Below are 24,720 nucleotides of genomic sequence, written 5' to 3'. Positions count from 1 at the left end.
TGTTGGTTCTAGTGGTGTTGGGGATGGGTCCTCCTACTGGCTTGTGCATGCTAGGCAAGTGCTTCTACCACTAAGCTATGAGTTTAGCCTCATCGATAAATATTTTGTCTTTTTTGTTGTTGTTGTTCTTTTAAGACAGAGTCTGTTGCCCAGGCTGGCCTCAAATTGGTGGGTTCAAGTGATCCTCCAACCTTTCCAAACAGTTGAGACCACAACTGTGTGCTAAATAACTCCTCGGGTGCCTTTTAGACTTCTCCAATGGCCCTTAGATCCTCCTGCCACTTGGGTGACCTGATACTAGTTACCTAACAATCATAGTCCCCAAATCTCTGACATCACCCACTAGACACCAGCAGACACAGCCAAGGGGGCTTAGGTGTGGCCAGGTATTATGGCGGGGAACAGCTACCAACTGGAAGCAGGTTGGGACTCAGAACGGAACAAGAGATGGTACTGGTGGTGTCCCTTACGGGAAAGCGGAAATTTTGGGGCTTTTAATTTCCCCTAAGTTCCCACAACATTTCATTGTTGCTCAACACTGCCCCTCTTCCTTACAAAGGGTATTTCCGATTTCACTTCCTCCAAACTCATCTAGCCAGAAAGCTGCAACTTCTTTACCCCGTTCCGCAGCTGGCACCGCCTTGGTGAAAACTCCCCGCTAGGTCACGTCAATCGTTTCCATTGCTGAGTCCCTCTCCCATCAGCCTGAGCGGAGTCCCAGCGCACTCTTCCTCCTTCCTTACCGATATTCCTCTTCCAGCTGTCCTGTACTCCCTCGGCTTTCCCTAGTCCCGCTGTCCTGTCCCTCTCCAGAGTCGCTAAAAGACCAAAGGGTGGGAGTTCCTAGCCAGCGGAAACCCTGCAGTTGGGGAGCGCAGCTGAAGTACTTGGGGGTGTCCGGAAGCCCACAGGTGCTAGATGGTGCTCTGACTTAGTACATCTTGACGCCAGACTCCGGCACCGGCGACCGCCGCACTTCCGGGAGCCATCCCTCGAGGGGCGGAGCAGAACAGGTGCGGTTGCCAAGGCACCGCAGCCACGAGCTCGCGATATTTGAAATCAGCTAATGGGAAGCAGAAGAGGACGTGGCACGCGAATGGGGCGGGGCCTGGAGGGCCAGCCTCGAGGCGGCGGCCAGCGTGCGGGAACGCCGGGCTCCGGCTTATTATAAAGGGGCGGCTCGACGAGGTTCGCGCGACCCTCAGCAGAGGGCGCTGTCGTGGTCCGCACGCCGGCCCTCGAGCCTGCGCCTGCGCCTGCGCGGTGCGGGCCGCGCCCCGCCCCCTGCCCCTCTGCCCTCCGCCGGCCGGCCGGCCCCTCCTCGGCCGCGCGCCCCAGTCCCGCTCAGCCGCCGCTCGGTCCTGTAGCAGCCAGCCCCGTCTCCGGCAGCATGTTCAGCTGGGTGAGCAAGGATGCCCGCCGCAAGAAGGAGCCGGAGCTCTTCCAGACGGTGGCCGAGGGGCTGCGGCAGCTGTACGCGCAGAAGCTGCTGCCGCTGGAGGAGCACTATCGCTTCCACGAGTTCCACTCGCCCGCGCTGGAGGACGCTGACTTCGACAACAAGCCGATGGTGCTCCTGGTCGGCCAGTACAGCACCGGCAAGACCACCTTCATCCGCCACCTGATCGAGCAGGACTTCCCGGGGATGCGCATCGGGCCGGAGCCCACCACCGACTCCTTCATCGCGGTCATGCACGGCCCCACCGAGGGCGTGGTGCCCGGCAACGCGCTGGTCGTGGACCCGCGGCGCCCCTTCCGCAAGCTCAACGCCTTTGGCAACGCCTTCCTCAACAGGTACCCACCCCTTGCCCCCCAGCGCGAGGATACCAAAGGCCTCCGGAGCCATTGCCCCCAGCCGGCCTTTGTCTCCGAGAGCCCCCGCCAGACCCTAGGCGACCACTCCCAGGGACACTGGCTTTGCTGCGTCCCACTAACTACCCGAGAGAAGTTAGGGACTAGGTAGGCATCGTCCACTCTTTTGGCTTCTGTCATTCCCAGAACCTTCCAGGTTTTCAGTTTAACTCTCACATCCTCCCGCAGACCCCAGACCTACTTCCCACAGAGCGGGGGGCTGCTGTGAGAAGATGAACCATTGCTTGTCCCCCCTTTCTTGTTCCTCATTCTGGAGGCACCTAGCTCATTCTCATCAATCTCCCTCCTCCACTGGGGTCCGTTTTTTACGTGTCCTGGGAAACATCGAGACTTAGATGATCCTTTTGCTGGTGTGTCACTCCCTGCTTCACATCTCCAGGGACCAGTGGTTTTGTGTAGGAAGGGCCAGGAGGTCAGCTTTGGTCTGCTGATTTGGGGGCAGCCCCCTTTGAAGGCAGGGGATGAAGGAGTCTCAACACCCCTCCTAAAAGCAGCACTTACGTGAATGCCAGGAGTACAGGAGACAACCCTGTCTCAAACACAACAAAACAAAAAAAGCTTAAGTCAGTGTTGCCTCAGGAGACTTCAGGGGGTGGTAACACCGTGGCTCCTGAAATGACCAGACCCATAGTCTAGGATAGATTGGATAGACTTCGTGTGCCTCCTGGAGTCTCAGCTTAACCAGTTCCTGGTGAGTTAGAGTCAGCCCCTCAGGATGCTATGAATGAAATACAGTGGCCTGCCTGAGGAGCTCTAACACCCAGGATCTTTAAGGGCATTGGGGCATCCCAGACTCCTCCCACAGGAGGTATGACAGGACTCACAGACCCTGCCCTCTCTGCCCCCTCTTTCAAGGAGTGACTCTACATGCCTTTCGACTTCTGCATTCTGCCTAGGGGAACAGCCTTGGAAAGAATCTGAATCCTGCTTTCCAGGTCTCCGCCCTGTGTGAGCACATTCCTCTGTAGACACTGTCCAGCCCAACAGGGCGGGCCAGCTTGTTCTAGAGCAAGCTTGCTGCCAGGCCTGCCTCCTTTCATGGAGCTGATCTTTAACGTCCTTTTGTCCCTTCTAGGTAATTTCAGCCTATCTTGTTTTACGATAATGGTGTGTGCTTGACGGCCTGGGTTGTATACTATGCTCTAGTCCCCTTAGCCTGGAGCCTTTGCCTAAGGATGTTTGAGCTTTGCCGCCCCTGTAGTAGGCCTTTGGCTCAGATTGCAGTTGGTGGGAGCCTTTGGTCTTGAGAGAAGTTTGGCTGCTGGGCTAAGGAGTTCGTTCATGCTTTAGGTCTCTGCCTCAGGAGAGACTGGAAGACTTGCTGTTCCAACTGCTGCTGCCTTCCTCTGTCTTCACCTCACTGTGAGGGCAGACCTCTTATAAAATGAGGAACTTGGCACCTTCTCAGTTTCCCACCTGTGGAGATTCAGAACTTAAAGGGCTAGAAGGACCGCCCACACCATCCCAGTAGCCCCCAGCTCACTCAGTAACTCATGAATCCTAGGTCCTGCTGAACTGTCAAGGTTAATAAGGCTGTGCCCTATACACTCACTACTACCTCTGTCCTCCCAAAAGAAACAACTCAGGAGGTCTGGCCTGGGCTACAGGGATCCAAGAACTATACTTCCATTTCCTTCTTGCCACCACCAATTCCAGAGGGTCTCTAAATGCTGGTGAAGTCCAAGACCGGAGCTGTGTCAGGATGTGCCTCTGGCCAGGGAGGGCACAACAAAGGGGGCTTTTCTCTGGCTGATACAGCTTTTCCTGGCACTCGTAAAGGGACCCATTGAGTCATGAACTTGATTTATTAGCTCCCCCTCCTCCCCAGGGCTGCTCAGAGATAGTGAGAGGAACAAATGGAGACAGGCATAAAGCAATCCCAAAAGGGGTTTGTGAACACCCCTGCTTGCATAGCTGGACCCACCCACTAGTCCTAAGGACTCAAGTCCCCATCCCTGTTGCTAGGGAGACATCCTTACAGCCTCCTGCCTTTCTTGTGGTCCCCTTACCGGGCCTTGCGGAGTAGTGGGTTCTCATGGACCTGCAGATGTGCCTATGGGACCTCTTTATGTCTGTTACTTCTCAGCGCCAGCTCCACTTCCACTCTGGCTTTCTTTCACTCTCTCCATTGAGTACAGGATTTCTTCCCAGGCAAGGGGAATTGAGGTGTGGTGTGCAGTGACTTACAGCACTGGGCTCTGCTACACTTGGACACAGTGCTTTGGCCTGCTGTCCCCGGCCCGTGGGGAGACGTACCATCATAACTTGGGGTGTGGAGTCACAGGAGACACTCACTTACTTGCTCCCCACTAGTGAAAGCCCAGTTTTAAGCCTGTATCTGGCAGACCATGTGTCTGTATTTTCTTTGCTCAGAGAGCTTTTTAAAGGAGCCCTTTCTCTGTCCACTAAAGAACCCCACCCTTTACATCAGCTGATAGCTGCTCTGAGCTGTTCTGCTAAACTCCTAGCTCAACATGGAACTCCCGATATGCAGCTAAGCCCTTACCCAGGGTTCACTAATAGCCCTCTGTTGTGTGTCTGTACCCCTTCCACACCGCTGACTACTGCTGGCCCATTGCAGCTTCAAGCAGCTGGCCCCAGCAGCAGGGACTGTGGGCACGCTCAGTGGGAAGGTGAAGACCTGAGTTCTGGGTTCCAGCACCCTTTAAACATTGTACATACTGGAATTGTTTTTGCAAGCCTCTAATCCCAGCACAGGGGTTGGAGTAGGGTAGCAAAAAGAAGAGATCATGGTACACCCTGGGGCCCACCGTTTTTATCGATGTTGTTATTATTTTGCTTTGTTTCATTTTTCGAGGGTCTCTCTACATTCCAGGCTGTCCTGGAACTCACTGTGTAGACCTGGCCAGCCTCACAGAGATCGCCTGCCTCTGCCTCCCTAGTTCTGGGATTAAAGGCGTGTGCCGTCATGCCCACCTTTGTTTCTGTTTTCTTTTTCTTTTTTTTTTTTTTTTTTTGGTTTTTCGAGACAGGGTTTCTCTGTGTAGTCCTGGCTGTCCTGGAACTCACTCTGTAGACCAGGCTGGCCTCGAACTCAGAAATCCGCCTGCCTCTGCCTCCCAAGTGCTGGGATTAAAGGCGTGCGCCACCACGCCCGGCCTGTGTTTTCTTTTTCATTTATTTATTCTGTGCAAGGATAGTTGCTGCAGCACTTATGGTCAGTGGATGGTGTGGAGCAGCCTTCTCCCTCCACCGTGTGGCTCTGCCCACTGAGCATCTCCCTGGCCCACTGAAACAGGGTCATTCTGTGTAGACCATGTTGGCCTGGAACTTAATTAGCATTGATCCTCCAGCCTCTGCTTCCTAAGTGCTGGGACATTAGGTGTGCACCACCATATCCAGGTAGAAGTTTTAAGGTGGAATTGCAAGTTCTCGGTGTCAGGCGTCTGTCTTCCTTTAGAACTGAAGCACAATCCGAGCTCATGGCTTTCACTAACAAGTCAGCGCCTGGGAAGCTGAACTCTTGAACTCTGGGGGAAGAGGGTGACCGCGAGGGAAGGAAGGACTGTGGCTCTAAAGCCGGACCCTTCTGATAGTTGTTCCCGTTCATTTGTCCAGAGGGAGGAGGGGGAGAAAAGCCCTCCCTTGATACCTGGATTAGTGCCTGTCCCACCCTGATGTATCTCTGGCATTGCTGTCCTGCAGGTTCATGTGTGCACAGCTGCCCAACCCAGTACTGGACAGCATCAGCATCATTGACACGCCTGGGATCCTGTCTGGGGAGAAGCAGCGCATCAGCCGAGGTAACCAGGCTCTGCTGGAGAGCCACGCCCCATGCTGCCCTGGGCTGCTTCCAGCCCCGGGCTTTAAACACTGTAGTGTGTTCAGGTGACAGACTTCTTACCTCATACCTCATCTACACAGTGGTGACCTGAGGGGCCACAGCTGCCTCGCTGTGGTCAGGTGACCAGAATAGCCCAGCTAAGATCACTGTCTAGCCATGCTGGGTGGGTGGCCAGGTGCTTTTGGACCCAGGAGGCTTAGCTCTCCTGCTGTGAAGCAGAGTAACAGGAAATGGCCTGATGCTAAGTACCCCAGTCAGTGTTGATCGTCCCCTGGACTCCTTGTCTCTGTTTGCATGGGGACAGTTTGCCTCCTAGGACCGTGTAAGTTCCTGGTAAGTTCAGCCAGTGTGTGGGCCAGCCGGGCAAGAGGAGAAACCTGCCATACTGTGCATGCAGCCTTCTCGGCGCGGCCAGTGTGTGCACCAGCCAGGCAAGAGGAGAAACCTGCCGTAGTGTGCATGCAGCCTTCTTGGCGCAGTGCAGGTGGGAATTTGCTTACATTTGCTTAGCCCTTGCTAGTCAGCAGGCTCCCAGGCCTGGCCCTAGTGCAGGGGTTTTCCTGCTAGGCCCCAGTGCCTTGGCCAGTCCAGTTGTTTCAACTCTGACCAGCTTTTGCCATGTTTTTTAAAATTGTCTCATATATTACTTTCCAACCACAGTTTCCCCTTTCTCCTCTCCTCGAAGTCCCCTCCCCATGTCCCCTTTCCCCCAGATCCACTCTTCTTTTTGCGGGGCAGGGTTTTTCTGTAGTCCTGAAACTTGCTTTGTAGACCAGACTGGCCTCAAATTCACAGAGTGTTTGCCTCTGCCTCCCAAGTGCTGGGATTAAAGGCGTGCGCCACCACACCTGGCCTTTTGCCATGCTTTTTTTTTTTTTAAGTGAAATAGAACTTTATTTCCATAAATATAAAGATAACACCTTTTAAAAGTACTTAAAAGAGGCAGGGAGGACTATGGGTATAGTTCAGTTGCCCGTCTAGCATGCAGAAGCCCTGTGTTCAGTCCCCAGGACAGCATGAACTAAGTGTGGTAGCACATGCCTCTAATTCCATCACATGGGCAGGAATAGAGGCAAGAGGGTCAGTCATTTCTGAAGGGTCCATTACACAGCAAGTCTAGGCTGGCCTAGGTTACATGAAACCCTTGTCTCAAAAACAAAACAAGACCCCCATCTTAGAGGGGCTGGAGCCTCAAGAAAACAGACTCTCAGGATGTATCCCAGCACTGAGCACACAGGCCAGGGCCCCCTACCTCCCATGTGTTTGTCACATTGCTGAGGTCCTGGTTCAGGATGAGCCTGTCTTTGTTTTATCTCTGGCCCTTTTAAAGGGATGGGCACCAGCATTAGGTTGAAATGCCTTCTAAGAGAAGATCGAGGTCTGGCCAGATGTGGAGTTAGCCACTACAAAGGAGCAAATAAAATAAAGATCCTTTCTGGAGATGCAGCTTATGGAGAGAGCACTGACCTAGAATACACAGGGCTCTGAGTTCAATCCCCAGTACTGCCACAGAGAGAGAGAGACAGACAGACAGACAGAGAGACAGTGACAGCACACGCACACACAAGCCAGGATAGGATATAAAGGGATCACACACCTAGTGACCTAAGTTGAATCCTTGAAACCCATATCATGGAAGATGTAAACCAGTTCCCACAAGCATCCTCTGACCTACATATGCGTGCTGGAGCGTTCACACTCACATTTGTAGATGTCATTTTGAAGTCTGAAAGAAAGAAAAGAGAAAAATACAAGAGCTTGGTATAGCAGCTCTAATCTCTACATTCATGAAGTTAAGGCAGGAGGATTCTGTCCATTCTCCTGCATCCATTCTCTACAAACACCAGTGGTTATAGTTTGTTTTTCATTAACTTACTCTTTCCTTTGGCCCTTGCCCTGTGGTGGGGGATGTTAAAGCCAGCAGCCTGCCACCGGGCGTCTCTGCTGTGGCTGTGCTAGGCGTGGGCTCTCTCCTCTTTTCTACAGTTGTGGGGGCCCCAGCCAGCATGGTGTTGCATCAGACTCCAGTGCAGTAAGCTGACTGTCTCTAATCAGGTTAGAAGCTGCTAGGTCAGCTCTTACTTTTGAGACAGGGTCTCATGGTGCCCAGGCTGCCCTCCAACTCTTTCTCCATCTGTCTCACCGTCTCGAATGCCAGGGTTGCATGGGGGCCTCATGACTGCCTCCCATTAAGCTTTCAGGCTCACCCACTCTTCATGAGTGACTTTTTTGGAAGTTCAGAGGTAGAGATTTTGGGAGACTGCGTGCTGAGCAGGTGGTGTAAGCCTGGAACCCCAGCTGCTGAGGAGGATGGGAAGCATTGCAGGCTTACAGCCTGCCTGGGCTACAGAGCGAGCTCACAGCACATCAGTGAGAACTTGTTTGTCCCCACGTAAAAGTTAGACGGTGGTTGGGAGATGAATCAGTTGGTGAAGTGCCTGCCACACAGGCTTGCGCCTGTAAAGCTGGGTATGGCTGGACATGCCTCCAACCCCAGGACTGGACAGCAAAGGTAGGAGCCTGGGGCTCACTGGCCAGCTAGTGTAGTTAAGTAGTGAGTTCCCGCCTCAGGGAGAGACCCTGTTGCCAAAACAGTAAGGCAGAAAACCAACGAAGGAAGAGCCCTGATACTGACCCCGGCCCCACATATATACAGACTCACTAACATGCATACACACACACAGAAGGCAGGAAGAGCCCTGATACTGACCCCGACCCCGCATATATACAGACTCACTAACATGCATACACACACACAGAAGGCAGGAAGAGCCCTGATACTGACCCCGACCCCGCATATATACAGACTCACTAACATGCATACACACACACAGAAGGCAGGAAGACTGAAAACAATATTGGTAGATAGAGCCTTTGACCAGCATGCATGGGGCCTCAGGTTCGAGTCTCGTCACCAAGGCGAAAAGAAAATGAAAAGTGTGAGAAGCAGTGCACCTTTCTTTTCTTTTTCTTGTTGGAGACAGGGTCTCACTATGCCGTCCTGGCTGTCCTGGAACTCACTATGCTGACCAGGCTGTCATCAAACTGTCTCTCCCCAGAGCTAGGATTAGGATTAAAGCTGTATGCCACCACGCCTGGCATGCATCGCACTTTTCTTTTTCTTTTTTTTTGCTGGAATGCCGTTACTCAGGGGCCTTCAGGGCTGAAGTTGGGATGTTGGAGGGGAAAGGTTTGGGGTCCTTATTGTCCTTGTATGCTTATAAAAGGACCATAAGTAACTCATCAAAGCCAGAGGAGAGCTAGAAAATCCACATACATTTCTCTTAAATAAGAGAAGTGAGGGAGGCGCCCACCCAGCCTGCCCTGGGCGGAGGTGAGCGGCCATTGTTTGAGGCCCACAGACTTATCTTTTGGCTGAACCAGACTCCAGCCGGCTAGCTGTGTGGTGAAAGCACAGCTTCAGATAAGCGACAATAGTTCACCCTCAAAGGCTTATCTGGCCAGAGCTCTGCTGTTTGTGCTGCCTTCGGGCTTGGAGGAAGGGATGGGGTAGGGAGGGTTTAAGGTTCTGGTGGCCCTTGTGAGCTCCTGAAAAGAAGCAGCTGTTATGCAGCATGTTACAGCGTGGTTCATCTGTTCTGCTGACAGTGTGCCATCCTCAGTGTTCCCAGGCAAGAGCAGCTTGGACTTTATGCCCTGGGATCCCCCGCGGGCCACTGGGGCCACAGGGGTGTGTCCTTTCACGGTGCTTTCCGTTAGGAGAGACATGGCAGGATCTAAACTTTCTTGCTATCTGAGAAAACCACCCAAGGGATGCTTTATGAATGTGCTGTGATGGAACCCAGGGCCTCCAGCTAGGCCAGGGCTGAGACCATTGAGTCACCCCACCCCACCCCACCTCTGCAGCATTTTAACTGGGGCTATAGAGGATCCCAGCATACTCAGACTGGACATGCTCAGGGAGCCTGCAAGTGACAGGACACCCTAGGCCTGTGGCTTGCTGTGCCTCCCAGGTGGCAAAGGAGTCCCTGCAACCAGGTTGTTCTATATTTGAGAAGACCAAGATCAACCAGTTTTTCTAAACCATTTTCCTCCATAGTTCTGTAGTCCCCAATTAAATGTCCCCCAGTTTGGAACTGGGGGCGAACTTTCTATGGTGGTGAGTAAGATGTCACTGGCAGCCGGGCGTGGTGGCGCACGCCTTTAATCCCAGCACTCGGGAGGCAGAGGCAGGCGGATTTCTGAGTTCGAGGCCAGCCTGGTCTACACAGTGAGTTCCAGGACAGCCAAGGCTACACAGAGAAACCCTGTCTCGAAAAACCAAAAAAAAAAAAAAAAAAAAAAAAAAAATGTCACTGGCTTGTGGATGAGGGCGGATCTCTCTCAGGCCCCACCCACCAGTCCGTCCTTCCTTGGGTACACAGGGAACCAGAGTGGGAGTGTAGACTCTGTTCCCGAGCAGAAAGCAGGTGTGTCCCTCTCAGGAAGGTCGGCCCCGAGGAACACGGGTCTACACAGATGGCAGCCTTGCCGCAGTCTGTAGTTGATCTTTGGGAAACACAATATCCCCCCGAGGTCGCTTGTACTTGAGCAGAGGTTGCCAGCTCTGGGGCCATTCCCACTCTCTTGCTTCCCCACTCCCCTCCTGACTTTTTATCCTTCCCCCCATGGTCCCTCATGTGCAGGAAATTCAATCTAGAGAGATAAGTGGGACTGGCATAGACCACGGTGGTCAAACTCCCTGACTCTGCTAGGGACCCTTGATAATTGTGTCCCTTTAGGGTCCCAGGCTCGCTTGCCTGGCCTGCTAATCTGCTTGAGAGATAACATTCTCTTGTGACAGCAGGGAACGGTGGCCTCTAGGAGCACCATTTATTCCTGAGTGCCACCCGTGTGACTGATAAAGGAGTTCAAAGGGCATCCAGGGTTGTGTGAGGCTGGTGCCCTTGGCTTCCAGGATCATTATCATGACATAGTCCCACCATGCCTAGGATTGGGGTCTTCTTGTATAATTCCTCTGTGGGCAGTGGCAGTGAACATGCCAGAGTTCTTTGTCATCATTGTCACTATATGACTGTGGCCGGAGGTGTAACTTTTGTGCCTTGCTTGACCCCCCAAAAATAATATCAACAAAGAAAGTATGGCTTCAGCTTGGGTTAACAAGTAGCATCCTGTCTGGCCTGGTGCCTGCCTTCTTGCTAGCATTGCCTCGTCTGTGTGCCCCACTGTTTTTTTCTGTAGCCCTGTATAGGTGGAAGCCAGTGTTTTTCTGATGGGGAGCTCCATCTGAGGAGATAAGCCTTGGGGAGGGACTCAAACTGGAGGGGGCTCTCTGCACACTGCAGTGTAGCCCAGAGAAACTATGTCGGAATGGACTCTGAACTGGGGTCAGACCCTGATGAGGCTGTTGCTAAGCTGGGCTTCTTGGAAACACAGGCAACCATGAGCTGACCCTAGTCCAGAAAAAGAGTAAGGCTTTAATAACTCTCCTGTTATCTTTTGTCTTCCCTCTGTGCCTTGCCTCTAGCCAGAAACCAACCCAGGCTGTCCAGGGAAAGCTTACAGAGCTCGGGGCCAGTCGGGCGGGCCAGCTCCCTGGGTTGTCCCTGCCTTCCTACTCTATGTCCTGGTTCCAGACTCCACCGAAGCTATCCTCTTCCTAGAGGTTGGAGGGAACTTGTGGCCCAGACTCCCATTCATGCATTCTGGAGGCCAGGACCAGAAGGAGGGCTACACCCTGGGTAACTTTTCTGAGGTGCTTACCATAGACTCGCTCCAGCTCAGGCTCAGGCTGTTTAGTAGACAAGAGAATGATCTCAGGGACCAGTGTGGAGCCGGACTCAGTACTGTATCCTGGTTTCACAGTGGCTACCACATAGGACAACACAGGCTTAGCTTCCAAGTCAGTACTGCAGGAGCCAAGTGACCAGAACACATGCTCCTCTTAGAGTTCTTGATAACTGGGATAGGGACTTCTGTATGCTGGGCTCTTAGCTAATGCTTGGCACATAATGAAGTGTGCAAAACGAATATCTGCCAGTTAATGATGAGACTAAAAACCCCAGGGTTTCCCAGACTTCACTGTTTTCTAAGTAATGTCTCCGAGGAACCTTAGGCAATACTGCCTCAGCAGGGCTTCTGCTCAGACTCCTCAGTCCCCTGAGAGGTGACTGGGCCCAAAGCCTTCAGCCCCCATCCTACCCTGTCTCCCCCTCTCTAGGCAAGCTTGTTGCTTTGGCCTCCCTTTCTGCTGTGGGCGCGCCGACTCTGCCTGTGGAGGCGTCGTACCAGGCTGTGCTGGCCTTGGCACCTGTTTCTCAGGCTGCCAGTCGGTAATAGATTAGGGAGCAGCTGGCCCGAGTGCCTGCAAGGGTTGGGTTTCTATTTGGGGTCCGCAGCCCTCTTCACGCCCTAGAAGCTGCCCTTGCCTGCATATCCATCAGATGTGAACCTCTTGGGCCCAGAACAAATGCCTCAGACAAATGGGAGCAAACATTGACAAAGTGCTGGTGGTCTGCCGGGCCCGCACTGCACCATTGACAAGGTGCTGGTGGTCCTGCTGAACCCGCACTGCACCCAAGCCTCCAGCAGCCTCCTGGTGGGAACCTGCTCTTCCCGTGTCATAGAGAAGGGCCTGGGGATTCAGAGAGGGTATGTGACCTGCTGGCGTGGCCCAGATGCCTCCTGAATGTAGGGAGTTGAAGGTTGAAATGTGGGATGGGCCCAACTGGAGTGTCTGACTTCCTCCAAACCCTTTACCATCACTTACTCCATTCTATTATAGGAATGTTATATTATACCTATTTAGGGCCAGGTTACATGTTGAGGAATCCTTTTGTGTAACAGCCATGTCCTCTGCTACTAGGATAGAGAGCATCCTTTGAACTGGAAAAGTTCCCTGTGCAGTCCCTCTCCCTATCCCGGGAACTCATTTGTCTTTGAAGCTTAAGCTTGCCTCTTCCAGAATGTTTCTGAAGTGGGTGAAGTCAGACAGTATAGACCCTTTGGTACTGTTCATCTCCTTTGATGGACCTGCAGTACTGACTTGGAAGCTAAGCAGGTCATCCATGAGAGTCGTCCATGTTTAAGGAGGTTGGGGTTTGTGCCTTTCAGAAGTGCTTGTTTCTGGGGATGGAGTCAAATCATAAAGCTTCCTGTTCTTCAGAGAGGCTCTGACGGGTGGACCTCATCGAAGCCCTTAGGCTGCTCTCTGGGGAGGGGTGGCTTCCCCTCGTGTCACTGCTGTCATTCTAGAAGGAAGTCTGGGCTATCCACCGTGGGTCCAAAGCACTCTTGAATCAAGCTGCCAGGAACATCTGTGTACTGGACTTGACGTGGACCTGGCTTTTGTTTCCCTAGGGCAAATGCCTAGGGGCGGAGGCCCCTTGCTTAGCCTCTGTGCTATTTGGAGTGACCCTTCCTTAAGTTAACCAGGAGGAATCCTCTCTGTGACTTGTCCCAAGTCTGGGCTCCTGTCTCCAGGGCCAGGGCCATTGGAAACTGTGATGTAGCTCTTTAGTGAGAAATAATGAGACCCGTGCAGTTTGAATGACAGGAAACAAAAGTGTATGGGAAACAAACACTTCATTGTTTTATGTTCTAGAAATTTTTGGAATGTATGAAGCAGCTTTCCCTGGCTGATGGAACTACCTGTGTTCGTTCAAAGGGTGCTGCTGTGGGGTGTGGTGCTTCATCACAGCCCAGCTCCCACCTCTGACCCCCTCTTGTCAGCTTCCTGACAACTAACTTGTAGGCGGGCCAGCAGCACCTGGTTGGATTTGGGCTCCCTTTGCACGGTAGCAGGCCTGTGAGAGGCTTGCTCCTGGGCCCCCTTTGGTTCCTGTCAGCTCTCAGCAGCCGCACTTCTGTGAGGCTCCACTGTGGTGCTCCTTTCTACTCCCTAACCACGACTGTAATTTTGTTGTTTTTTGGTTTGTTTGTTTGTTTGTTTGTTTGTTTTTCGAGACAGGGTTTCTCTGTGTAGCCCTGGCTGTCCTGGAACTCACTCTGTAGACCAGGGTGGCCTCAAACTCAGAAATCCTCCTGCCTCTGCCTCCCAAGTGCTGGGTTTAAAGGCGTGCACCACCACTGCCCGGTGGTTTTTAATTTTTCAAAGTTAATTATTTTGTGTATGTGTTGCCTGTATGCATGTTTCTGTAACATGCCTGGTACCCTTGGAGCCCAGAAGAAGGTATTGGACCTATTGGAACTGGGGTTACAGCTGCCATGTGGGTGCTGGGAAGGGAACCTGGATCTTTCGGGAGAACAGCTGGTGCTCTCCACTGCTGAGCCATCTCTCCAACCCTGAGTTTTCTTTTTTTATGACAGGATCATCCCTGGTTGGCATCAGCTTGCCGTGGACTAAGTGCTAGAACTGTAGGATGTGCGCCACCACGCCTGTCTTATGTTTGCAGTTTTGTTTTTAAAGACAGAATATCAGCCTTGTGTGTGGCCACAGGCCTTTAATCCCAGGACTCAGGAGACAGAGGAGGCTGGAGGACCTCTGTGCTCAAGGCCAGCCTGGTCTACATAGTGAATTCCAGGACAGCTACATAGTGAGACGCTGTCTTAAAAACAAACAGGATATCATAGAGCCTGTGCTGGCCCTGAGTTCTTATTTCTCTACGGATGACCTTGCATACCTGATTCTTCTGCCTCTACTTTTCAAGTGCTGGGACTAGAACTACACATTATCCTACTTGAATTTCCTTTATTTTCTAATTTTGGAGAAATGTACCTACTATATAAGCTGTACCGTTTCCACTGTCTTGGAGAACAGTGGGGTTTGGTGCCGCCGCACTGCTGTGAGCCGTCACACTGTCTTAGAAAGTTCCATTTTCCCAAAACCTTTCAGTCAGCACTGCCACCTTGCCTTCTACCCTGGCCCTGGCCCCAGTGTCTTCTCTGCATCGCCGCTGGCTTCCTCATAGGTCGGCCTGGCTGCCGGGGCTTGTCCTACATTTGTTCACATGGCCACTCCTTCCTTATCTTGAGATGTCTCTGGTCGCCACTGAAGTCCCTCCCCCTGCAGGTGGGCTTCTCCATCTCACCCATCCTCTCAAGCTGTGTGCTCTGTATCCTTGGTGGAAACTGGTGTCCACTCTCTCGGCCAGACGGTGGTGCAGTGTGCCCCTGTTAGATGCTCTTTCCCTCTGTGTGGGCACACAGCTCCCTTTATGTTGTTGTGTGGGTGGGACGGACACGCACCCTGCTGCCCGCTACTTTGCCGGCTCTGTCAACAGCTTGAACTCACCGAGAGCCGGGAGTCTGCTTTTGGAACTGCGTGGCTCTCCTGGGCTCCATGTCCATTGCCACCCTCTGGCGTCCAGGGCTCCTGGAAACCAGTGTCCTCTCTCTAAAGCCACATAAGACACCTCTGAGTGTAATGAGGGACAATTGGTTCAGTAGTGCCAGATGGGCCTGCGGGTGGCCTACAGTTACAGAGTCACATGCCTGTGTCACATGCTGCAGTCCTTTGGGTAATCAGTGATGTGTTTGGTCATCCAGAGTGCTCTCCTTCCACCCAAAGCGTGGTTCCCACCAGCCGGAAAAGGTTTGGGGCCATAGTCGGTCGGGCTTGGAAGGTGACCTCAGAAAAATCAAGCATGGTAGCTCTTGCCTGTAATCCCAGCCCCTCAGGAGGCAGAGGCAGGAGAATTGCCACCATTTGAGGCCTGCTTGGAATATGGAATAATAGCCTGTCTTAAACTCCAAAAATAATTAACCGGGAAGGTCCCTTCACCACCTGAGAAAGAGACTTAATGAAGCTGAACATGATGGCTCATGCTTTTAATTCCTGTATCTGAGAGGCAGAGGCAGGTGAATCTCTGAATTTGATGCCAGCCTGGTCTCCTAGTGAGTTCCAGGCCAGCCAGGGCTACACAGTGAGACTCTGTCCCCTAGAAAAGGAAAAGCAAACTCAACCCAGCTAACTGCAGTGCTGGCTGCGGAGAGCTAGGCGGGCGGGCAGGCGGGCGGGCGGGCCAGGGGAAAGGCCTCCTCCCTTCACTCTCATTCAGTGTTCCCTTCCCCCACCAGAGGGGAAAGGATTGGGGCCATAGTGCGCAGGGCTTGGGAAGGTGACCTCAGCTTCCCTGCTGAAGGCCTGACTGCCTAGCCAAGGCCAACAGGACTGTGGTGCTTGGCCTGGAGTCCCCTGTTCGCAGGAACTGGGGTTTGGCCTCGCTGCTGCCCCTGCTCTGTGAGGTAGCTTCAGCTTTGGATGAGGCCAAATGGGCTGAGTGGGAAGGAGCAGAGCCTCTCTTTGTTGAGCAGGAATGTCAGTTCCTGAGTCAGCACTTCTTCAGCAGTGCTGTGTTCCTAGAACTCACGTACAAGGCCTCAGGGCCCCGGACAGGCTCTGGGGCTCAGCTGGGGTACAGCTCAGAGCCCTAGGCAGCAGCTGCCTCTCCTGGCCTCTGCTTCCCGCTATTCTGCTGCTCCAGACCTTCCCTTCTGGCTTTCTGCTGACAGCTCACTCCTCGGGTGTCCACTCCCTGTGCCCAGCCAGCTGCAGGCAGCGAGGAGGGCCTTGTACTTTGGAACTGGCTGGCTGTACTGGCTGCTGAAATGTAGTGTGACCTGGCCCTCCCTGGAACTGTGCACTAAAACCTGAAGCTCTGACACTGAACCAGCCACACACCGACTGCAGTTCAGTGTACCTCCACCTTCAAGGTAGCCTCAGTTGGCTGACTAATGTGCCCCCAAGTTCCTACGTGTCAAGAATGTAGAGGTCAGAAGACAGCCTTGTAGAGAAGGGCTCTCTCTCCACCTTCACATGGGTCCCAAAGATCAGATTCACTGCCAGGCTTGTATGGAAAGCACCCAGATCAGCTGAGCCATCTCATTGGAATGGCTTTGTTCTTCTTTTTTTTTTTTTTTTTTTTTTTTTTTTGGTTTTTCGAGACAGGGTTTCTCTGTGTAGCCCTGGCTGTCCTGGCACTCACTTTGTAGACCAGGCTGGCCTCGAACTCAGAAATCCGCCTGCCTCTGCCTCCCGAGTGCTGGGATTAAAGGCGTGCGCCACCACGCCCGGCGGCTTTGTTCTTCTTAATTGTTTTCTGGTATTGCCTGGAGTTGAACCCAGAACTTTGTTTTTGCTTGGCCTGTCTAGCCTAGCACCTTCGAAGTGCCACCACCCCAGCTTTATACACAGGGTGGGGGGGCATTGAGTGGTACCCCCCCTAGCTGTACAGTGCAGCATCGGCAGGCCTTGATGAACGGGGTGGTGGGGAATCCTGTGCCAGCATGTGTAGTCCTGGACACTCTTCCCTCGGGACTTCCCCCTGCAGTCTGTCTGTCTGTCTGTCTCCTGCATCTAAAGATTGCACGTCAGCCCTCCCTCCTGAGGTTGGGCTTGGAGTAGTTTTCCCAGTGCTAGAGCGGTTTGTGAGGCAAGAGTTTGGCTGGAGCAGCCTGTTCCTGACTGTCTTCTCTCTGAGTTGCTTCCCTGGCTCATATTTTGGGGTCTTGGCAACTTTCTGGGAAGTACTAAGTGGTTCTCAGAGGGCTGGCCTACATTTGGGGTGACCTGGAACCTGTGAACATTCAGTGAGTGACAGGAAACTTAGTCCAGGTGAAGAGAAGGAGCGTGTTCCGGTTCCGCGGAGGCTGTCACGAGGCTCTGCGCCGCTGTTTGCAGTCTTCCCAGCTCTGCTTGTGCTCCTGACGGGCAGTCAGGGGTCTCACATTTGGGAGCAGTGGGAGAAGCACAGTTGTCAGACAGGGTCCAGAAGTCCCTGAGCTACGTTTACATGGAAAGCGACCAGCTCTGCAATGTCAGCCGTGCTGCTTCTCTCCTTGACGCCCAGGCTATGACTCCCTCCAGTACCTGCCGTCCCAGTCCTCAGGAAGAAAACTGCGAGACTCACACTTGTTTAAGTTTTATTTGCTTGTGTGTGGAGCCACAGTGCAGTTGTGGAGACCAAGAAGACAGCTTTCTGTGCTTGCTCCTCTTCCTTCCTCTGGGTTTCCGGGATCGTGTCGGCAGCATGGACAGCAAGTGCTTTTACACACGAACCGTCTTGCTGACCTGAAATCATACTTTTTGGGGGTGTAGGGGGGGATGAGGGATATTTTGCTCAAAACAGTTGCATGTCACTTATGCTGTCCTTAAATGTGTTCTGTAGCCAAGGGTGACCTTGATCTTTCTTTTTTTTTTTTTTAGGTTTTTTTCGAGACAGGGTTTCTCTGTGTAGCCCTGGCTGTCCTGGCACTCACTTTGTAGACCAGGCTGGCCTCGAACTCAGAAATTCGCCTGCCTCTGCCTCCCGAGTGCTGGGATTAAAGGCGTGCGCCACCACGCCCGGCTCTTTTTTTTTTTTTTTTTTTTTAATTTACTTATTATTATACATAATTACACTGTAGCTGTCTTCTGACATATCAGAAGAGAGCGTCAGATCTCATTACAGGTGGTTGTGAGCCACCATGTAGTTGCTGGGATTTGAACTCAGGACCTTCAGAAGAGCAGTCAGTGCTCTTATCCACTGAGCCATCTCACCAGCCCGACCTTGATCTTTCTGCCTTTGCTTTCCAAGATTTCCAGTATGTAGCAACCACCATGCCTGGCTAATAGTACTGTCAGTCATTAATGAGGAAATTCAGTTATGTCTCTGTCATAGATGTCTTAGATGGCAAAGGTCATTTTAATTGGGATGGGAAACAGCACAGAGTAAGGTTCAGGGCTAGAGTCAGCAACTTGGCTTTAGAGAAGCATTTAAGACCTACACAAAAGGGAAGTGGTCTGAGGTACTTTTGAGGGCTTGTTGGAGAACAAGTCAGCAAACCTTTTTCTTGAATTAGTATTGTCAGCTATGTAGAACTTTTAGTTTCTGCTGCAACAATCAAACTCAGCTATTACAGACAAAAGTTGGCGTAGCCATGTAAATGAGTGCCTTTGTTTCAATAAAACTTTATTCATACAAGCAAATGATAGGCCAGTTTTGGTCCTGAGCTTGCCAGCCCCTATTGTAGAAAATGAGCAAGGCTTGTACAAGGATCTGACGTTTACACACCAGATAGATGGCAGCTGCTGATTGCTGCTGCTTATTGTCACTGTGCTGTTCGGGGCACAGAGCTGGTGGGTTTCTCTGTGCCTGTGTCACTGTGCTGAGTGAGCTGTTAAGTATAAGCTAGTGGCTTACTTTGGCTGAGCATCTGTGCATGTCACGTGGGTAAAAATACCCCTTGAGGCAGGAAAGACCGGTGAGTGTGCCTTTGGGCTGTATAGTAGTGTTCAGATCAGAGCATTTTAGGAATTTACAAAGTAACCTCCGGCCTAGACCTTCCAGCCACACTGGTGCTCAGAAGCTCTGGAGCAGCCTGGGCCTTGGAGCCGTGTTGAGCCCTCTCCTGCTCCTCCCTCAGGTTATGACTTTGCGGCTGTCCTTGAGTGGTTCGCAGAGCGTGTGGACCGCATCATCCTGCTGTTCGACGCCCACAAGCTGGACATCTCAGACGAGTTCTCAGAAGTCATCAAGGCCCTCAAAAATCACGAGGACAAGATCCGTGTGGTGCTGAACAAGGCTGATCAGATCGAGACGCAGCAGCTCATGCGAGTGTACGGGGCCCTCATGTGGTCCCTGGGGAAGATCATCAACACCCCCGAGGTGGTCAGAGTCTACATCGGCTCCTTCTGGTCACACCCACTGCTCATCCCTGACAACCGGAAGCTCTTCGAGGCAGAGGAGCAGGACCTCTTCAAAGACATCCAGTCTCTGCCGAGAAACGCCGCCCTCAGGAAGCTCAATGACCTCATCAAGCGGGCCAGGCTGGCCAAGGTAGGCCGTGGGCTCTCTGGCTGCCATCTGGGGCCAGGGTAGGCCGTGGGCTCTGCGACATCACTTTATCTGTGTGTCCTGTGTACCCACTGTGCAGCCTGTGACTCGCTAAGGTCCTTTACCTGGGTCATCTGAGCCTGTTCTTTCTGAGGCTTACACCCTACCTAGATCAGAGAGTGCGGAGAACATGCTTACACCTTAGAAATACCAGACAAGAAGTGACTACAGAAGAAAGGAGGCCACGGCAAGGGGGATGTGCTGGCCTGCTTGGCTTCAACAAACCCCTGGGGTGTATTGCAGTCTAGTGTTCTCAGCTTGGCACGGAACAGTGTGGACTTACTTGGGTAGGGAGTGACACACAGCCCCCATTCAAGCCTTCATGGAAGAACAATGCACAGACAAAGAAGCATTGGTTATTTGGTATTGCTCAGTAGCCACAGGCTTCTGCCTGAGTGGAGGTCTGCGGAGCCATCCTGGTGGGATGGGATTTGGGAGGCCTCCGTAGGACATGCTGGGTAAGCTGGGACAGGAAGTAGCGAGAGAAAAGAAAGTGCTGGATGCTACCGTCCAGATCCCTGGAGGCTGCTGTCTGCACAGGCCATATAAACACCTATTCCCATTTGTGGGAGCACAGGCTGGGACCAGGTCCAGTACCAGCTTCTGAGGTGCTTGAAGCCCAGGAACCTTAGTGGCCACTAAGCCTGCATGAGAACTCAGAATGGCCAGAGATAGGAAATGAAGATCAGTGCCACCAGTGGACTTAGGGGAGGAGGCTCTGCATTGTGGCTTGCCCAGATAGTCACTGGGAGGGACTGTTCCAGTAATGGCTCAGGTGGCCCCTTTGAACGTGAAGGGCTGACATGGAGTGGATGCTAGGGTAGTGAGCCAGTCCAGACAGTGAGCAGGGGTTCCCACTGACCCTTCAGGTGCTTAGACATAGTCAGTTTCTTCATCTCTAAGCAGATGCCACAATGAACCCATCATCAGACTACTCTGGATGCTGAGGCAGGAGGATCCCGTGAACAGTTTGAGACTAGTCTGAACAACATAGCAAGACACGGTCTCAAAACACAAAAGTAGGTTCTCGCCTGGCCCCTCTCTTGAAAGGGGTTGGCTTTCAGCTCAGAAGACCTGTCCTATGAGGTACCCTGTCTCCAGGATAACATCTCAAAGTGTTGGGTGTTTACAACTGACTGGGTCACATAGAGTGGGAGAGATAGCCACCAAGTGCCTATGGCCACTGACACAATCCCCTCGAGGCCAGAGAAGGTGCTTCCCAGCCATCCCTGCTCCACTGCTGTTTGCAATGCGGAGGCTGCTGTCTGTACACTAGATCCCAGGCCCCCACCTCTGCTCAAGGCCAGTCATGGGATATTTGGGGGAGCTTTGGTCAGGAAACCAAGGCTGATGCTTTGTCCTTTACTACTGCCAAGTGTCAGCCATTGTCACTCTCAGGTACCTGGCCAGGTAGCAGCCAGCCTATGGCATTTCCCATCGTCTCTCCAGGGTCCTAGGCTGGGGGGTTTTCAGTATCTCCAAAAGTCTAGACATGTGTGGTCACCTCGTGAGCTGAGCAGTTCTGAGAAAGGAGCTCAATGAGAAGATCATGAGATCCGCCCAGGTCCTAGGGAGAGCTGTCAGGCAGCACTCGACTCTCACAGCCACTGGCCTCACGCCTGGAACCTCTGTGGTCTCCAGTGTCCTCCACACTGCTCTTAGCCCTCTGCCTGCTTTTCCTGGAGGGAAAGTAACTCCTTGGCTTAGGCAGACAGACGTGTGACTGGGCTTGTATGATCTGCCTACCATAGCTTTCTTGGAGTTGCCAACCCCAGGATTGAGAAGGACTGCCCCGGGCTGAGCAGGGAGCAGTGGGCGTGTTGAGGGGCGCTCTGGATGGAGTTTCCCCATCTTGAGTCATCCTGGCCTGTTTTGATGGCACATGGCATATCACTCAAGTAGGATTCTACTTGGGACTTCCCATGTACTGTACAGATATATGTTGGGCAGAGGCTCGTTCACAGCTTTCTATGGCTCTGCAGTGTGTTGCTTATATTATTGGGAGGGGGCAGCTCGGGGAGAAAATAGGCAGAACTGAGATGTAGTCCACTCTCTGAAGTCCCCACAATAGTTCTTGACAAACCTCTGAGCCTCCTCTGACCACAGTAGATTTGGATGCATGAGAAGGGAGTGCCTCTTAGCACCCGGCTTATGACAGACTCTAGCGTCGTTGTCTCTAGAATGTCACCATGACTTGTACAAGAATGGGCTGTAGAGATGACTCAGCAGTTAGCAACACTCAGGTTCAAGTCCCAGCACCCCCAACTGTCTGTAACTTTAGCTCCAGGGGATCCAGAACCCTCACACAGGCATACATGTAGTCAAAACAGCAATATACAAAAAGATAGACAGACAGACAGACAGACAGTTTTTGCCAGGCCAGTGGTGGCACACACCTTTAATCCCAGTACTTGAAAAGCAGAGGCAGGAGGATTTCTGAGTTTGAGGCTAGTGTGGTCAACAGAGTGAGTTCTAGGACAGCCAGGGCTACACAGAGAAACCCTGTTTTGAAAAACAAAATCAAGAAAGAGTGTCCGTCATGTGTCCCATGTTAGAGGCATCTTTCCTCTCCTCCTTCCCCATGGCAGTGAGCTGTCACCCTCGACAGAATCGCAGGCTGCCTGCCTGAGGGCAGTGTGTCAAGCAAGTCCCTGATGCCCACTGCTTCCTCCCTCAGGTCCATGCCTACATCATCAGCTCCCTCAAGAAGGAGATGCCCAATGTTTTCGGGAAAGAGAGCAAGAAGAAAGAGCTGGTGAACAACCTGGGAGAGATCTACCAGAAGATCGAGCGGGAGCACCAGATCTCTTCCGGCGACTTCCCAAGCCTGCGTAAGATGCAGGTACAGTCACCAGGCCAGCCTGCCCAGGGCTGGGTACCCAGCTCTATAGAACGGGGCCTCTACAAAAGGAAGCAGCTGGGTTAGTCACCAGTTCCCTATCCGAGTCAGAGTTGACCTAGGTCGAGACACTGACACGAAAAAGGGGAATGTGGTGACTCAGCTTTGGGGTGGGGCATGGCTGTCGGTGAAGCTTCATAGCCCAGCAAGGATAGTGCGGTTGTGACCTCATGCAGAGTGAGGAGCTCAGGCCTGCGGCGCTAGCTCAGTAGCCTGAACTGGTAAGTGGAAGCCCCACTCCCCTGCTTGGGTAATCTAGCTCAGTCTGGAGTCTGGAGGACTGCCCCATCTAGGCCTCTCCTTCCTTCTACGCTCACAGGAACTCCTGCAGACCCAGGACTTCAGCAAATTCCAGGCCTTGAAGCCCAAGCTGCTGGATACAGTGGATGATATGCTGGCCAACGACATAGCTCGGCTGATGGTGATGGTGCGCCAGGAGGAGTCCCTGATGCCCTCACAGGCTGTGAAGGGTGGTGCTTTTGATGGCACCATGAATGGGCCTTTTGGGCATGGCTACGGCGAGGGGGCTGGCGAGGGCATTGATGATGTTGAGTGGGTAGTTGGCAAGGACAAGCCCACCTATGATGAGATCTTCTACACACTGTCTCCTGTCAACGGCAAGATCACAGGTGCTAATGCCAAGAAGGAGATGGTGAAGTCCAAGCTGCCCAACACAGTGCTGGGGAAGATCTGGAAGTTGGCAGATGTGGACAAGGATGGCCTGCTGGATGACGAGGAGTTTGCCCTGGCCAACCACCTTATCAAGGTGAAGCTAGAGGGCCACGAGCTGCCCGCTGACCTTCCTCCACATCTCATTCCGCCCTCCAAACGGAGGCACGAGTGACTTCCGTGCCTGAGATACCCTACAACCCCCAGGGCTGCTGCCACTTTCTCCCCACCAGCTCCTGTCTGCCCAGGTGGGCTGGGGCCTGGAGGGGCAGAAACTGGGGGAGGGAAAGGGTCACCATTTTTCAAGGTCCATAAAGACTGAGCGGTGTTTCCTCAGCTCTTGAATAGGAAAACCACCATCTTTCTTTTAAAGCTGTTCCGGGGTTCAGCGGGAGGCATGGGTGACGCTTGGATATGAACAGTGGGATTTTGTGCACAGGAACCATGATATTTTTAATATATAACATTAGAGGCAGCCTTCTTTCTTGCCTCTTCTGTCTGACAGCCCCACACTCAGCTTCTCCCCTCTCCAAGTCAGGCACCTCTCCACCCCACCCTGGCACCCCTGTGCCCGATGCCCCAGGGCTGTGTAAGCAGGAGGTCCCTGCTCCTTCAGCTTGTTTTTAGACTGGGGCTTCCCTCACGGGCAGCAGGTTGTTTCCTGCTAGCTATGTTCTGTGCTTGGTTAAGCCACTCCAGTCCTCGGTGCTGTGCTGTGGGGTGCACACCTTACTCTGTCCACATCCCCTGACGCCCCAGCCAGCACAGCAGCCACAGGTAGAAGACCCAACCACTGTTATTTGTTGTGGAGGCAGGAGGAGTTGCAAGACAGTGTCTTCTAGGAAAATGCATAAGCTAGTTAGTGTTCTGTAGTGACACTTGATACTTGACCAAGACTTTGAGTAACTTTTACATCACTCGTTCAAAGCTGTGATTTTTGTCTCCTCTTTCCTATACTCCAGCCTTGGAGCATTTCCACCCCAGAGCCAGCATAGCGCTGACATCCTAGGGCTTGAGTTTGCTTTCTGGCTGAGGGGAGGTCATTCCAGCTTCTGCTCAGAGGGGTCTGAAATGTACCCCCCCACACACCAAGGTCAACCTTTATGGCAGCTTCCTGGAGCCCCTCTCTGCCTTTGGGCAGGCAGTAGGCCCTGTGACCTGGGGGTGGTCTGGGGCTGGTAAGAGGAAGCCTGTGGCTCTGGCCTGGGTGTAGTGTCCATGCAGCACGACAGGGGAAAACCCAGCCCCTTCCCTCACCCTGTCATTTCCTTCCTCTCCTCCTCTGCTGAGCCAAGGAGGTCTGGGTGTCCTGAGAGCCCCAGACTGAGCAGTAAGAAGCCTGAGCTAGCAAATGACCACTTTAGTCACCCCACTGTAGCCTGGGGGACCTGGACACATCCTGTGGCCAGTGGTTGGCTGTCAGGGTGGGCTTTCCACTGAGCTGGGTAGGGCAGTGCAGCCTGCTCCTCTGACACTGCAGGTGGGCTTCAGGGAGCTGCCTGCCAACCCCCAGCACTGTTCTGGGCCCTGCTGAGGGTGAGCTCCAGCCTGGCCTGTTACCTCCCTGCCTCAGCCCTCCACTCCTTGGCTGAGGGTGAGTGAGATGTCTTCCTCACCTGTAGAGGGAGTGGCCGAGTGAAGACTGGTTCTTGCATTAAAGAAAGTTTAATTGTGCCAAA

The 24,720-nt window shown here is 52.9% G+C and overlaps 1 protein-coding gene across 1 annotated transcript; it reads left to right on the top strand.

The window, feature by feature from the left end:
- Positions 1 to 1,274: 1,274 nt before the first annotated feature.
- Ehd1 (EH domain containing 1) lies at positions 1,275 to 24,720 on the top strand. The gene is made up of 5 exons (XM_021152547.2): positions 1,275 to 1,794; positions 5,539 to 5,636; positions 19,004 to 19,416; positions 22,151 to 22,315; positions 22,692 to 24,720. The coding sequence occupies exons 1-5, from the start codon at positions 1,391 to 1,393 to the stop codon at positions 23,214 to 23,216; spliced, it is 1,605 nt and encodes a 534-aa protein (XP_021008206.1). The 5' UTR covers positions 1,275 to 1,390; the 3' UTR covers positions 23,217 to 24,720.

Source organism: Mus caroli, unplaced genomic scaffold (genome assembly GCF_978045245.1).
Source record: "Mus caroli unplaced genomic scaffold, Mus_caroli_1 scaffold_20, whole genome shotgun sequence".
NCBI classification, from domain to species: Eukaryota; Metazoa; Chordata; class Mammalia; order Rodentia; family Muridae; genus Mus; species Mus caroli.
The sequence above is the reverse complement of the archived record's forward strand: the minus strand, read 5'-3'. Positions and strand labels throughout refer to the sequence as shown.

Excerpts from the sequence above, each read along its gene's own strand:
- Ehd1 (XM_021152547.2), top strand. The coding sequence starts at position 1,391 with ATGTTCAGCTGGGTGAGCAAGGATGCCCGCCGCAAGAAGGAGCCGGAG. Across the intron at positions 1,795-5,538 it reads GGCAACGCCTTCCTCAACAG|GTTCATGTGTGCACAGCTGC; the intron begins GTACCCACCCCT and ends GCTGTCCTGCAG. Across the intron at positions 19,417-22,150 it reads AGCGGGCCAGGCTGGCCAAG|GTCCATGCCTACATCATCAG; the intron begins GTAGGCCGTGGG and ends TTCCTCCCTCAG.